This window comes from Nelusetta ayraudi, unplaced genomic scaffold (assembly GCF_046127955.1).
Source record: "Nelusetta ayraudi isolate G7.1 ecotype Tasmania unplaced genomic scaffold, CSIRO-AGI_Nayr_v1 ptg000135l, whole genome shotgun sequence".
NCBI lineage: Eukaryota > Metazoa > Chordata > Actinopteri > Tetraodontiformes > Monacanthidae > Nelusetta > Nelusetta ayraudi.
In genome coordinates, this window is record NW_027466185.1 from 10,922,896 (window position 1) to 10,938,501 (window position 15,606).

General features: G+C 49.1%; 2 protein-coding genes and 1 non-coding gene across 8 annotated transcripts in view; 2 read left to right on the forward strand and 1 right to left on the reverse strand.

Moving 5' to 3' along the window:
• ncdn (neurochondrin) overlaps window positions 1-15,606 on the reverse strand; it is a 327,405-nt gene that overhangs the window by 98,717 nt on the left and 213,082 nt on the right. The gene's annotated exons all lie outside the window — the stretch shown is intronic.
• Window positions 1-15,606, forward strand: part of LOC142877194 (uncharacterized) — a 33,880-nt gene that overhangs the window by 17,573 nt on the left and 701 nt on the right. The window contains exons 3-17 of one of the 6 annotated variants that reach the window (XM_076011611.1): window positions 137-205; window positions 347-367; window positions 2,353-2,516; window positions 3,284-3,392; window positions 4,349-4,453; window positions 7,114-7,233; window positions 8,609-8,754; window positions 9,304-9,446; window positions 9,840-10,090; window positions 11,005-11,389; window positions 11,931-12,111; window positions 14,235-14,339; window positions 14,447-14,497; window positions 14,601-14,631; window positions 14,740-14,991. In XM_076011611.1, the coding sequence (XP_075867726.1) occupies window positions 137-205; window positions 347-367; window positions 2,353-2,516; window positions 3,284-3,392; window positions 4,349-4,453; window positions 7,114-7,233; window positions 8,609-8,754; window positions 9,304-9,446; window positions 9,840-10,090; window positions 11,005-11,389; window positions 11,931-12,111; window positions 14,235-14,339; window positions 14,447-14,497; window positions 14,601-14,631; window positions 14,740-14,991 (2,133 nt within the window). The remainder of the gene's footprint in view (window positions 1-136; window positions 206-346; window positions 368-2,352; window positions 2,517-3,283; window positions 3,393-4,348; window positions 4,454-7,113; window positions 7,234-8,608; window positions 8,755-9,303; window positions 9,447-9,839; window positions 10,091-11,004; window positions 11,390-11,930; window positions 12,112-14,234; window positions 14,340-14,446; window positions 14,498-14,600; window positions 14,632-14,739; window positions 14,992-15,606) is intronic. The other 5 variants (XM_076011613.1, XM_076011614.1, XM_076011616.1 and 2 more) reach the window with 5 other exon arrangements.
• Window positions 15,061-15,193, forward strand: LOC142878621 (small nucleolar RNA SNORA17). Its single transcript, XR_012924877.1, has one exon. It is a non-coding gene; the product is annotated as a small nucleolar RNA SNORA17 (small nucleolar RNA).

The following is a 15,606-nucleotide window of genomic DNA, read 5'->3' on the forward strand; positions in this document are numbered from 1 at the left end:
AATAACCTATGCCTGATTAAAAGAGACATAAATCCATGCTTTGAAACTTCTTGATGCCTGAAGCTGCTGGAAATGCACCAACTACTGCAGGTCCAAGATAAAAGACCAAATAACAGTTCTGTCCTTTTCCCAACAGATTCGATGAGCTCGGAGCAGCGGCAGAAACTGGCGAAAGAGCGGCGGGAGGAAAGAGCCAGATACATCGGTAAGAGACCACATCAGAGGCTTCGGGCCGCCCACTTTTTCATACGGACGCGCTGGATCCGCCTGGACCCTCTGTCACTTTTAGTCTTCACTGACAATGTTGTTGTCGTTTCTTGTTGTTTTCTCCTCGCATGGCTTTCAGAACAGCAAACTCAGGTGCAAGGTAAGCGGCTTCTGTCAAACAAAAAAAGAAAACCCCTCGGCCGAAGCCATTTCATAAAGGGGACCAATCTAACTGGTGTTGGTGGGCCGCTTCACTCCCTGTCATTCGCTTCTGCTCCTCATGAACAATCCAACAATCTGTTCTTCATTCTCTCTCCATGATCAGTTGCTTTATAATGTTGGGATTTTTTTCCGTGGTCTTTTTTTTTTGGTTGCTTTAAACCCAGTGAACCCAGCTTTCATGTTTCACTCGTGCCATTTTAAACAATTTTTGATTTCTACTTTGATTTATTTTCTGGCATTCCACCCCGAGCATGCGTCCCACACTTATAATCATGGTTTGAGTTGGTGGCTGCAGAGCAAAGCTCTGCTTTTTCCCCTGCACATATTCTGCCATCTCAAAGCTTTTGCTCAGTTCTCTGCAGAGAAGAGCCTCCAAGGTGAAAAACGAGCTAGCTTTCAAGCTAGCTCGAAAGCTTGAAAGCGAGAGCCGGCCCCCCTGAACGATAAGATTTAATTACTGGCTTCATTAGCATCAGTAATGGGGTTGTGCAGCAGTCAGAATCACAGTCGATGGGTAAAGCAACTGATTTTTCATCAATTATGTCAGTTTTTAAACCATATAATTTAATTCACTCTGTGCCTGTAACAGCCAGGAGATTTTTAAGGCCTTTTTTGTGCGATTTAAACAACAGCAAATACAACTTTTTCAGCTGCCATGCAGCGGAAAATGTGTGAAATGCTTAAAGCTCCCGCAAGAATGCTGACCGCGAGAAGCACGCCGCAAGCAGCGGAGCAACATATTTCTGCGTCACGTAATTGGATTTTTTTTCTTTGCATTTCCTCCTCATGAATTGGATCTTTTGCAGGGATGAAGAGGGCTTATTGTCCGCCAGGCTCTGACTAGTGCGCTTCTTTGGCTCATTAGTGAAGATGAGCCACAGAATGCTGAGCCAAATCCAAAATAAATAAATAAAAAAACACTGTGGCACTCGATCTGCCCGAGCAAAATCCAGTGCTGAGAAGTTTAAATCTCGCAGTTAAAACCGAGCATGTGACCCCCAAGCGCCTAAAAATAAGAAATGATGCAACAAAATGTAAATAAATGAAAATCAGCCCCCCCAAGTGTGAGAGATGTCTTAATTAAGCAGGATTGATTGCCGCGTAATTGCTCTGCTTGACAAATGAGCCGCAGCAGCGCGTTTGCAAATAAGAAAAAAACAAAACATAGTTGTGTCTGCTGCTGGAGGCTGCTGGAAAACGCAGCGGGAAACTTTTGCGGCGGTGGATTACAGTGCGTCGAAGGATTGGCTCCATCTGCTGCAGCCGCCCTGCCGGGTGGAAGGAGGCTTAGGGGGAGTTAGAGAGATGATTCACTGCCGGGTGTGAGGTTTGGAACCCTCAGCAGCGACAGACAAAGTGTTTGTCCTCCACTAATCACTTGTGGATAAATTAAATGTTGGAATTAATTCATTTTAAAAGAAAATAATGCGTGACGCTCAAAATGCGACTCAATCAGTGTAAACCAGTGATAATGTACAGGATGTGCTGGAGGGGGGGGGGGGGAAACAGGGGTCAGCAACTTTCTTTTTCAGTTGTATCTTTTTGGAACGGACAGGCAAATAGTACAGCAGTACTGAAGGTACTGAAAATAAATGTCCTTCCATTTTTTGGTTTGAATTAGTACGAAAACATCCTCCTCCTTAAGCATGTACCAGTTGGATGTCTTGTACGCACAGCTGTAGAGAACTCTGATACAACTAAATTATGAGTCGAACAAAACAAAGAAGAACCTGAGGGTGACCTGCTGTCGCTACCGCAAAAATATTCATAATGTACAAATACAGAAAGTCTGTAACTTTTTAAGCTTTAAATTTGCTTTCTGGTATATAATGCTGATAAGAGGTGTATTATTAGGGCTGGACAGTATAAAGAGCTGAACCGAGGCCTCGTCTCATGTCTAACATTTCCTCTCTGTGGCCGCAGCGGTGAAGAAGGCCCAGTGGCTGGAGAAGGAGGAGAAGGCGCGGCGCCTGAGGGAGAGCCAGCTGGAGGACCGCCGGAGGAAGCTGGAGGAGCAGCGGCTGAAAGCCGAGAAGCGCCGGGTGCTGCTGGAGGAGAAGCAGAGGCAGAAGCTGGAGAAGAACAAGGTCGGGCGACCACCAGTTCACTCTTTCAAACTGATGTCATATTGTGTCCCGTGATGTCATTTACACAGCACGTCTTTGGGCGGAGGTTGAGAAGCGCAGGCCGGTGTCTTTATTGCACTTCAGAGTGCATTTATCCATGGTTGAAGTCAGAGTGGAAAAAGCGGCATCGTCGCCAGAGATTACACGAGCTGAACGTCAGCGGTGGCGCTGAGCACTTCTTGAAAAATGGGCTGTTTTGAAAGAGGTTTTGTTCTCATTGCCAACGCTCAGTCCTGAAGCCAAGTGTGGGCGTCCAGCCAGCTCCCAGCAGTCTCAAGTGCTTGTTTTTTACATTGTTTTGGTTTAATTTTGTTGAGTTGAAACATCAAGGCAGCAACGGACTTTTTGTAAATCGAACAATGAAAAGTGTCTCCAAAGTCTCTTTGTCTTTTATTTTTTTGGTGTATTTGTCTAAGTTAGTCAGAAGATAAAGATTACAATTAGTATTTTATTTTGTCTCAGCAATGCTGGATACAGCTAGCTTGGTCTTGTGATTGTACTGTGTTTTCTACGTCCTCAGATTAGTCTTTGATTTCTCATCCAAAACAGAACTGAACAGAACTGAGCTCCGCTGAACCTTTGAGACGCTAGGTTTAGCCTCCGTGCTAACCTGAGATGCTAACCCCTTCCTGCTTCAGAACTGCCGCCTCACTTGGCTAACACACACACACGCGCGTGCACTCCCCGTGAATGCGCGCTACTAACAGCCCATTCTATCGTGGCTCCAGGAGAGATACGAGGCGGCCATCAAGAGGTCGACGAAGAAGACGTGGGCCGAGATCCGCCAGCAGAGGTGGTCCTGGGCCGGCGGGCTCAACCAGACGTCCCGCAGAGAAAGTAAGTCGCTCTCTCGCACTGAAAAGAGACACGGGGAACAAAAACGCACTGGTGGTAATGCACGACGGCAAAGCGAGGCCGCGCAGTGTGACTCACTGAACCGAGCAGCTGATGCAACTGGAGGAAATGGCCTCATGAGTGGTGTGGTCACCAGAACCCAGACTTTAAGGACCCGTGTTTTACCCCAATTTCAGGTCGTCGGGTTTTTCTTTGGTCCAGAAAGCAGAACTTTTAGCCCTGTGTTGACAGCCTCCTGCAGAACGTGGAAGGAGACAAAGAGAAGGAGGCCACTACACCGGGTGGATATGGATTCGGAAAGAATCAGCTCCCTTTGTGATGTCACAACGGGATGGTTTCTAAAGCGTGTTAAAGCGATCTCTCTCGATGTGACCAACGCTGCACAATATGGGACCTTCGAATTGTCATCACCGCTCAGCACGGTTGCTGTTGATCAGCAGGGTCTTTCTCTGTGCACTGTGGGATCATTTCCCCGCCGACAAGTTCCTCCACTTGTAAAGTGTGAAAGAGCCTGAATGAGTGCCAGAGTGCGTGTGCGTGCGTGCGTGCATGCGCAGCAGGAAGTGTAAAAAAAGAAGAGACTGACAACGATGCAGTCTTCCTTTACCGCACCCCCCCCCCCCCCCAGCCCAAGCTTTCCTCCAGATTTCCTCCCCTGTTCCGCTCCCCTCCCAACCCCCAGTCTGACTTTAGAATAAGCCCCTCCCACCCTCACCCACCCCGCCCTTTACTTTGGTGATAACGAGACGCCAGCTCGGCCTCGGAGGCGGAGGGCGAGTCCTCCCCTCTCACCCGGATGGAGGCGTGTACGGTTGGATGGAGGGGAGATTCCCAGTGGCCCCCCAGACCAGCAGCAGCAGCAGCAGCAGCAGCCGCAGCAGCAGCCGCCCCGCCCGCCTTGTGAACAGTTGTTGTCTGTTACGTTCTCTCCGGTGCAGGCAGATGCTCGGCCTCCACGGTCAACTTGCCCAGACAGGTGGACCCTGTCATTAACAACAGGCTGTCCAAGTCCTCTGCCACGCTGTGGAACTCCCCCAACAGAAGTAAGGACGAGCCGACGACGTCAGTGTCCCACCGGGCTTCCTTCCTCCCCCCCTCCGCTCCCCTCCCTCTCCATCCTCACCTTCCCTCCACCCTCCTCCTTCCTCTAATCTGTTTTTAGTTTCTTTTTGTTCCTCGATGTGTTCCACTCGTGGCCTGCGGGGGGCCTGCCTGCCTGCCTGTGCTTGGTGACTGGTCATTCGCCGCCTTCTACCCCCTCCCCCGACCCTGCCCCGCTCTTATCGCACTCTGGGTCTCGTGATGCATCGTGGTGTTTATTTTGATTTCAGTTGGTGGTTGCCATTGAAGTTTTTTATTTTCCAAGTCTTCTCTGCATTTTGTTTTTTTGGTTTGTTTCGCATCAACATCACTGGGACATTTTTTGGATGTGCTCCATGGGTTGTTGTTTTTTTCTGTAAGTTTTTGCATCACAGCACCGTCTTTTCCGTTCCTTCCCCCCACTCACTTGACTTAAGTGTTGGTGGCTTGGTGTGGTGGTGGTGGTGGTGGTGATGGTGGTGGTGTTGGTGATGGTGGATAATAATGATAATGGTAATAATAATAATAATAATACAGTGTGATTGTTGCAAATGCAAAAGTAAATGTCTGCACATTGCGGTACATTTGGTGACTGTGTCATTTCAAATGTTAAAACCTGCAGCTGGCTTCGTTTGAGTATTTACAGCATGTGTTGCTGACAAAAGTTTCAGAATATTGGCGCGCTAACGTTAGCTAACAAGGACCAAACTCTATCTTTCTATCTATCGATCTATCTATCGATCTATCTGGCTGGCTTGCTATCTAGCTATCTGGATGGTAGTCTGCTAGCTAGCTAGCAAGCTATCTATCTGGCTAGCAAGCTGGCTATCTATCTATCTATCTATCTATCTATCTATCTATCTATCTATCTATCAATATATCTATCTATCTATCTATCTATCTATCAAGCTAGCCAGCAAGCTAGCTAACTCGCTATCTATCCATCACTTTTTTGGTACATATACTTTTTAAGTACACTTTACGTCTATTTAATCCATCAGATATTATGACAGACTGTTGTTGAGCTAAAAGGATAAAGAAGAAGAAAACTGTCTTAAAAGAAACATTGCATCGCTGAAAAAGCGGCTGTCGAGTGCTCTGCGTGTTGATCATCGTGTCCCATGAAACTCCTTTTTTCCGTTTGTGTGTTGTCACATGCGCTGCAGCCCCCGCCAATCTATAGATCTTCGCGTAACTCCTCTGTCACTGCTGATCCCTCTCGCCAGCTCGCGGCTCCACTTTATTGCAGTTTGAGATCTCAGGCTGGATTATCACCAGCGCAACGTACGCAGGCAGCGGCAAACGCAGACGCACAATTTGTATCCCAATCACATTTTGGAAGACGCAAACGTGGTAGCCGGTGTCCACGCGCATCTGCGACACCACACCCGGGTTCAGTGGCAGCAGTGACTTTATTATCGAGCCAGTCACCAGTTTGCCTCCAGGTGAGCGTTTCCATCTGCAGGCTGCGACTCGACTCGGCTCAGCTCGGCTCGGCCTCCTTTTTGCCGCACTGACGGAGGAGGGAAAGGAGGGGGAGGTGGGAAAGGAGGAGGAGAGGGGGGAAACGACTGTTGCCTGGCAACAGGAGGCAGAGACTTATCAGATAGTCATAAAACAGGTTGTTAAATGTGATGGGGCTGACAAACAGCGGAGGCGACCGCCTGCTCCGTTACATAAGGGAGGCTGGTCTCCAGCGCCTTGTGTTGTCAAGTCTGCGTGAATGTTGTTTGTTTCGAAGGAGTCACGCGTTTGCCTTTCATCACAACACAACACAACACAGCACGTCACCCAGAAAACATCCGTGCACAACGCTTTCGGTTTGAAAAACAGGAAATGTGCACAAACAGGATGACCTGTGTGGCATCACACGGAGACACGACACGGTCACACGCTGTCCGTCTGTACGTTTGATTGTGTCTGTGTTTGTTCCCCCGCACAGTTGCATTCTCGGCTATTCAACCCTCGCAAAGTAAAAATAAAGCACGGGTGGGAGGGGTTTCTCCATTAATGACAGTGAGAGCACATTTCATGCTTGTGTGTGTATGTGTGTGTATGTGTGTGTACAGTATGTGCGTGTTCTATCATTTACGGTGCATTCGATTATACCCGGCTGTCGTCACATGTTCTGTGTTCAGTGTCATCACATGACATGCAATCACAGCAAGGCACCGTTTGACCAAAGCGTGTAGCGGCACTGTTTGAAGCCTGTGTTGTCTTTCCCAGATGAACTGCTAGAAAAAAAAAACCCAAGTTTTAGTTTTTCCACCAGAATTATCTGCTCGTTCTCTTAATACCTCATCAAACTTAATGTACCATAATGTACAAAGAGTACATTATGGTTTAATGTTTCTGCCTGAGACTAAATAATTCTCCCCTTTGGCCTCGGCGGAGACAGATTGTAAGGTTGCTGCGTGTCTGTTTGCATCTGTGAGCGTGGGTGAACGTGTGAGCGCATCTGTGATATGTCACGTGTGTGAAAGAGCAAGGAGGTGTGGGGAGAGCGCCGGGCTCTGGTTTTGGGTTTTTTCTCTCTCTCTCTTTTAAAATTGCGAGCGAAGGTGAGTACCTGCAAGTCTCCCCCAGCGGTGACGCAGACACTGACGGCGCCCTCTTGTGTCAGCCCGCAGCCTGCGCCTCAGCCCGTGGGAGAGCCGCATTGTGGAGCGGCTCATGACGCCGACGCTGTCCTTCCTGGCCCGCAGCCGCAGCGCCGCCACCCTCCTCAACAGCAGCGACTCCCGTGAGTGTTGCAGCCAAGACCCCCCCCTCTTTCTGCAGCCAGCCCAGGAATGCTTGCGTGATTTCCTACTGTCATTCCCTTTCCTGGAATCTTACCTAAAACCAGTGTGCGAAATACAAGCGGGGTCTCATATTCTTTCAAAAATGTAAAAATATATATATGAGTACGGTATCTTTGTCACTAAAATGCATTTAAGATCTTGGCTAATATTATTTTTTATTTATTTCTGACATTTTGCTTTGCAAAGTGGAGCCAACCGGTCATGTGTGTAACAATCAAGAACAATATTGAGCAGTATTTCGCACACTGCCTAAATGCCCTTCTTGATGTAACAAACAGCCGTCTTTGCAGAAATAGCACGCAAGGCCTTGCAAGAAAGAGTTGTTTTTTCACTTGTTAAGGCGCTGGTGGCATTGTCCTGATTTCACAGAGGGGGGAGAATTCCGACACAGTGGAGGCCTGAGGCAGCCATGCTCAGTTCAGTTCAGTTTTGGAAATGAAATGCACACGTTAAAGACAATAAAATAGAATCGAGGTAGAATTAGGAATTACTCTCACACACAAACAAAACAACATCAGCAAAAAAGAACCATAAACAAAATCAAATGAATAACAATAAAAACAAAACAAAACAGATACTTCTGCCTGTAGTCACTTTATAATTAAACCTCCTGTGCAGAAAGGATTGAAAGACGTGAGTAACCTTTCTAGTTCTACCGCAGTTTCCATCTGATTGTAATATTCAGTGCAGAAAATAAGATAGCTAATTAACTTTCCCCGAGGTGTGTACTCAGACTTAACAAAACAACAGAAGTAAAAACACAACATCTTCTTGCCAGTTGCGTGAGGACACCCTAGCAGCCAGCGCGCTCGTCAGTCCAATTCCAACAACTTTTCAGCAGTTTGAGTCGATGTTTGAATACTTGGTTAGCACGAGCCTTTGTTGTGTTGGGTTTAGAAAATGCCACCATAGGCAGAAAATGGGTGAAATTTCAGTGTTTGTCCCTTTAAATGTTTAACCTGTGAATATACTGTATGTCCTCTGCATTGTTTCATATTTCTTGAATGAGTCAGTGGCAACCAGTAGAGCTAGAGAGATAAATAGACATGACTGAGTCTCACAGCATGTTGTGGCCTTTTGGGAACTGTACACTATGAGTGTGTGTGTGTGTGTGTGTGTGTGTGTGTGTGTGTGTGTGTGTGTGTGTGTGTGTGTGTGTGAGAGTGTGTGAGAGTGTGTGAGAGTGTGTGAGAGTGTGTGTGAGTGTGTGAGAGTGTGTGTGTGTGTGAGTGTGTGAGTGTGTGAGTGTGTGTGTTGGGGGGTCCCTGACCTCGGCCTTGCTGCCGCCGCTGCTGCCCTCTGTGTGTCGCTCAGACTCTCACCACTGCTCCCGTTCAGCCTCGGCCAGCCCGCTGACGGCCTGCTCGCACCACCACCAGAGCAGCGCCGAGCGCTGGAGGGTGTCCTCGGCCAGCACGCCCGACATCACCCAGCGGCAGCGCAGACGGAACTCCACGCCGGTAATGTGCACACACACACACGCGTTGTTCTCTTTTCCTGGAATGTTACAGTGTTACAGACGAGATCTGTCACTATGAGTCATTATTAGTCATGACTGAGCGATTTATGACCAGAAGAGGCTAGGATGAGGTCACGTGAGTTCAGCTACATCCTCAGGAAACAGCAAAATGTCAGACTTTATTGCTCTTCATTCAAAATATAAATATGATGTATATAAAAAGGTTGGCTATTATGTAAGCCTGAGCTTCGGAAGGGGCATTTCTCGGGAATTGGTGTATTAGAAATGGGTATTTTGGGAAGTGGTGTTGTCTTTATTGTCTTATATGCAATGGCCAGAAAAACATTTAAAACTGTCAAATATATGTTTGTTATGTTACACATACAAATGTGTTTCTACAGTTAGTTATGCAAAAATGATTCACAAACCCCCCCCCCAAAAAAAACATGGGGGTGACAAATTGGAGGGACGGCTTCAATGTTTTCAGCTGATGATTCTGACATTTTACAAATAAAAGTCCCCATTTCAAACCCTCCACTCCCCTCTCCAGGTGGACAAGAAGAAGAAAGAGAAGAAAGACAAAGAGCGGGAGAATGAGAAGGAGAAGAGCGCTCTGACAAAGGAGAGGGTGCAGAAGAGGAGACAGACGACGTCCCCCTCCACCACCATCCAGAGGTCCAGACCGGAGGCCAGGTACTCTTTCTGTTCCTCTATAACATGGGAGTGAGGCCCAGAGCAGACGCTGTCCCGGTGCTTCATTCTCGGAGCAGGTTAATGCGTGACAGATGGTCCGAGGTACTGTAATCTATCTGCTAATAGAGCCTCTGCTGGACACTGTGGCTGTGCCAGAAGCCCAGTCTGGAGCTGGAGACAGGGCGGGGGATTTCCTGCATCTCTCAGCTCTCTGGTTTCTTCTCCGACTGCCAAATAAAAAAATCACAAGACGGAGTGTGAGATCAGCTCACTCACATCTTCCAAGTGGAGCTAAATGTGGCTGCAGCGGTTCCCTGGGAAACGTCCTGCCTTTTTCAGATGTCACCTCACCTCAGACAGTATTTCAGCTCCTCCATCATCTCCTCCCCGCAGCACCCCGAAGCCCAAGAACAGGCCTCCATCACCCGCCGCCCCGAAAAGCCGGCCGCTGTCCCCGCTGGTGCCTGCCACCGGCTCCAAGACACCGACCGGGAAGAAGACGCCGCCGCCACCGACCTCCGGCGCCAAGACCAGACCCAAACGGGCCCAGACGCCGGCCAGGGTCCAGCCGCAGGCGGTGGCAGCGGTCAATGTGGAGAAAGAGCTGGACCTCCAGCAGCCCGCCAGCCCCGAGGAGAAGAAGGGTGAGTGTCTGTAGGGGTTGTCCTCTGACTGCTGCTCTGTTTTTGTCCTTGCAAACGGGATGAATTGTTACTCTTTTGAATTTCAGAGACATGTTGTTGTTTTTTTCTCCCCCTGGCATTTTTAAGCAGTGTGTGGTGAAAATACCTCCTTAGTTAACGGTTTCATATTTTACCAATTTTTGGTGACCATTTTTCACCCCAGACTGCAGTTGAGCAATCCTGTAAAATCCTGCAAATCTGTAGCTCTCAGTGAAACAGCATATTTAGCCCTCTGTTTACAGCCGCCTGCAAAAAGGACTCATATTAGCATCCTGCTAAAGCTAATAAAACTTTGTTGGTTGTTCAGCTTGATGGGACGTTGTCGAAAACAAGACAGTCTCAGAGGTCACTGCTGTCAGTGTCTTTTGTGACATCACAAAGGGCTGATCTCCAGAAATCATGTGTTTTACTGCAGTGGTCCCCAACCTTTTTAGCACCACGGCCCGGTTTAATGTGAGACAATATTTTCACGGACCGGCATGAACGTGCGATCGTTGACGCTTGCTAGCTTGCCAGCTTGTGGGTTTAATCTCGCGGTAACGTATCAGATGACGTATTAGATGGACGTAACGGAGAGAATGCGATAAATTTTTCAAAATAGAATTGTTCACTCAGATAATGAGTGAAACGGGATTAATTTAACAGACCGGCACCGGTCTGCGGCCCGGTACCAAATGACCCACGGACCGGCACCGGTCCGCGGCCCGGTGGTTGGGGACCACTGTACTGTACATTTCAGAAGGTGCAGCAAGCAAAAGAAGCCAAAAGCATGGACTTGTCGTTTCTTGGGACAGACTAGTGATACTTACTAATGTTCGACAGCGCTGGTGAAGTGAATTTGGCCTTTAATGTGCTCACGTCTTCTCTCCCTTTAGTCTCCAGTAACGTTCCTGCCATCGTGGTGTCGTCCGCACCGGCCCCGCCTCCTGCCTCGACCCCGCCAGTCGTATCAGTCTCCGCTCCAGCTGAGCCGGCTGCTTCCCCTGCTGCGGCCTCTGCAGCCCCCACCACCACCACCACCCCCGCTGCTGCTGCCAGTAATCCAGCTCCACCCGCCGCCAATGCCGCTGCCACTGCCACTGCCCCTGCTGCCGCTGCTGCTGCAGCCTCCAACCCGGCTCCTGCCCCGGCCAGCAGGCCGTCGGCCGGCACCAATGACCCCGAGGAGGCGGCTCGTGCTCTGGCAGAAAAACGCAGACAAGCCAGAGAGCAGCGTGAGAGGGAGGAGCAGGAGCGCCTGGAGCAGGAGCAGAGGAACCGGTCAGATCTCACGCATCACATCGGCTGCATAATGATATTAGGCACCTTTTCTCTGCTTGCAGATGTAGCCCATCTACCTCCAGTGTGTGTAGATGGGGCCCTGAGTTTGATAATCATGAAAGCAGCCTCAATCTGGTCAGAATAGGATATTTGCTATAATTTGTTATATATATATATGTTGTTGTTCTTTTACTTGATTATGAAACTGAGGAATCAAAAACACTGTGCTCTGTTGTCACAGTTCTACTTCAAAGTCCTTTTTAAAGAAAACCAACTCAGCTATCAAACACTCAAATCAAATCCAAAGTTGCAGGCCTGTACCCCTGCTTGGCTGCACAGCAGTCCCTTCACTCCCAATGGAGCATAAAAACAAAGTGAGTCAGTACCTTGATGCTGTTTGCCCTGTAGGCGGTGGGCTGCACGTAGTAACATATCAGGGAGCCACATATTCCTGCTTACTTTGCTTTAACCTTATAAGGTGACCACTCTGCAAACATGCTGCAATCTTAACTTGTTTCTGTCACTTCTTTTCTTTCTCTAGGATCCTGCGCGAGGAGGCGATGGCCCGCGAGGCTGAGGAGAGGAAGCGCAGGGAGGAGGAGGCGCAGTTCATGGCCGAGCAGCAGCGGCTGAGGGACGAGGCCCAGCGAGTGGAGCAGGAGAAGGAGGCGCAGGAGAGGGCCAAGGCTGAGCAGGAGGAGAACGAGAGGCTGCAGAAGCAGGTGAGTGAGGCTCTGACTTCATGCCCATGGAGAGCATGAATTTAGGAATGTAAGAGGGAGGCTGAGATCGCAACATTTAGGATGTGTCTTAAGCAGACTCATAAAAACAGAAGAACGTTTGCAGACTTGCAAGAACATCCAGTTAAAACCCTCCAGGACTCCAAGATGTCTTGTATCAGTGGCGCCAGTGGGGGAGTCAGACCGTGATATCAGGCAGGAATCAAAACTGTGAGCCCTGCAGCTTGGCCTCTCAAACAGTCATCATCATCTCCTGTAAATACTGCGCGCTCTGCAAACCCTCTAATTTTCCATTAAGCAACAGGAATCCCAGTGATCCCCACAGCCAGTAAGCCCACTTACCATCTGGGCAGATTAATGGTGACTGGGATGGCCGAGCGGCCGAGGAGGTTGATGCTGCTGATAGCGGTGGTGATGGTGGGGGAGGGGGGGGGGGTAGTTAACTCTACGTGAGACTAAACATCAAATCCCCCTCTGACCCCCGTCCCCAGTGACTGTCTACAGTCTGGCATCTGGGCAGATTAAAGGAGGGTGAAAGTGTGCCGCCGGCCCCGTCACCACCAACGTGTCAGAGGCCCCTTGTCTGCCGTGGCCCGCTGCCAGCTGGTGACCTCCATAATGGCGACTGGCGACGGGGCCGCGCCGTCTCCGTTTCTCTCTCTCGGCGTTCGGCTACTCGCCGCCCAGAGCCGCAGGACGCGGCCCCGACTCCTCCTCCGGGCCCTTCAATCACACCATTGTTGCCGCTCAGACACGACCTGCGAGTGGCCTCCGTTCTGGAGCTCTTGGCGTGCAGCTCAAAGGCTCGCTCACGCTCAGCGATTTGTGTCCCACCAGTAGCTGCAGCTGGCGTGCGCTTTGAGAGAAACAGGTGCCGTTTGGTTTTTCACCACCGACTCCCAACACGTCTGCTCAGGCAGCGTCGAGTCTGATTATTCAGTGGAGTCTGCGATGGAGTTAGTTACAGGACATCAACTCGTGCCTGAAGGCTCACCGCAGTCAGAGCATCTGGCTCCCCCTTGTGGTGCACATGACTTAATATGTATTTGCACTTGGAACAATAATGATGAAATGCTGCAAATGCAGCTGTGGCTGAGTTGGTAGAGCGGGTTGTGAATTGATGATCAAAGGGTTGGTGGTTCAATTCCCGGCTCCAACTGTACACATGTCTGAAGTGTCCTTGGGCAAGGCACTGAACCCTGCTCCCAATGGGACTAGGCAGCGCCTTGCATAGCAGCAGCCACCTATTGTAAAGTGCTTTGGGGTACGGTGAAGGTGCTGGAAAGCACTATATAAGTACAGTCCATTTACCAAATGAGTTGACTTTGGGCTACAATGAATAAATGTCTCTAGAATTATTTGACTTAGAAGTTAAACTGCTGCATGTTTGCATGGCACTGAAGTGCCTAGTAGTAGGAATCAATCAACGAAGAGCCAATGGATGAGGACGAGGTGGATGAAACATACAGAGTTTTACAGAGGAAGAGAAAAATGCCCAACTGTCAGTGTTGCAGCTGTGTCATGAGGTGGCAGAGAGAGACCGGTGGTGGAACAGCAATGAGGCTCTGTGACAGCGAGCGCTCAGAGTGGTTCTCACCACCCACAGGTTGAAAACATCTCGAGCCGCTCTGTATGTACGCAGCACGGCATCTTTACAGACCATTGTGGTCCTTTTTATAAAGACTTGAGGTGAGTTGAACTGTGTAAAACTTCACTCATGTGGTAACTAGTCAGGATGTTTCAGTTCCTCTAAAGCTTCTCAGTATGTTTATGAAGCACCAAAGGGAAGGAAGGTCAAAGAAAGAGAACTGCTGCATGTTTGTTGGATCAGATCAACGGCTGCATTCATGCTTATTTTGCACTGTGCACTGTGCAAGTGTTCAGTCATAGGAATCAATCATACAGCTAAAAGTAAGAATCTCATTCTTTCAACTTATTATACAAGCCTATATAGGCACTGGGAATATTTGTTAAATTGATTACAAGATTTTTTTTAGTGTTTTTTTTTCCAAAGTTTTTCGTATGTCCTTCGTGTGGTTTTTCCACATGTGGGCAGTTGTGATTGGCAAGTTGTCCGATTGTGACTCGTTGATCTCTTTTTCCAGAGGGAGGAGGCCGAGGCCAAAGCCCGCGAGGAGGCTGAGCGCCAGCGGCTTGAGAGGGAGAAACACTTCCAGAAGGAAGAGCAGGAGCGACTGGAGAGGAAGAAGGTGAGGACGAGAGCGGGGAGAGAAGAGAGAAAGAGAGAGTGAGAGCGCTTCCTCCTGCTAAACAAATGTTGGCGGCTAACAGAGTTATCCCTGTCTGATCCCCGCAGCGCCTGGAGGAGATCATGAAGAGGACTCGGAAGAGCGATGCGGGAGATAAGGTTTTTGCGGTTCGCTGCTTTAAACAAGCCTGACTGTAAACTTCCTTTTGCCTCAAGTGAAAAAAACAACTAACAAATCATCTCTTTGTCTGTGTCACTGCAGAAGGACGTCAAAGCCTCTCCGCAGGTCAATGGTAAGGGTTAGCATTAGCGTCACATTTCGCGGCAAGATGCAACATTACATAAACAATCCCGGAGGGTCTGACTGCCTCGTCGTTTATCCCCCTTTTATTGTGATGCAGCTGCAGCTTCTGGCGCAGCAGTGCTCGGCCCGTCACAAAGTGCACCCGCCCCCGTCGCCAACGGGGTCCAGACCGCCACCCACCAGAACGGCGTCTCGGCCAACGGGGACTTCGAGGAGATCATCCAGCTGAACAACGGGGCGAACCCTGCGCAGACACAGAGTGCGCGGGTCGGCGAGCCCATCCTGGCGTTCGAGGCCGGAGACTCCTTCCGGATGAAGACGGCCCCCATGAAGCCTCAGCATGTCGCAGGTATGGACGAAAGGCAACGGCTGAGGACGAGGTGGATAAAACATACAAAGTTTTACGGGGGAAGAGAAAAATGCCCCTTGAGGCGTTGCAGCCCAACTCTCTGTGTTGCAGCTGTGTCATGAGGTGGCAGAGAGAGACAGGAGGTGGAACTACAGTGAGGCTCTACCACAGCGAGCGCTCAGAGTGGTTCTCACCACCCACAGGTCAAAAACATCTCGAGCAGCTGCGTATATGCACAGCACGGCATCTTTACAGACAGATTTTTTTGTGGTCCTTTTTAAAAAGACTTGAGTTGAGTTGAACTGTGTAAAACTTCACTCATGTGGTAACCAGTCACAGGAGCATGTGTCAGTTTCTCTGAAGTTTCTCAGCATGTTAGTAAATCACCAAAAGGAAAGGAAAGTGGAACAGTTACAAAAGGTGCTGAGCAGGCAAGCAAAATTGACTTGTCCCACTCCAGGCCAGCTGGGGGCACTGTGACAGTATTAAGGCTTTCATTCTCTTCACTACAAGTTGATGAATAGTCAAACATTATTTAATGGGTGTTATTTTAAGAGAGGAAATCATGCATGTCGTTACTTTAATTCACTGCGTTCTCAAACCAAGCACTCACCT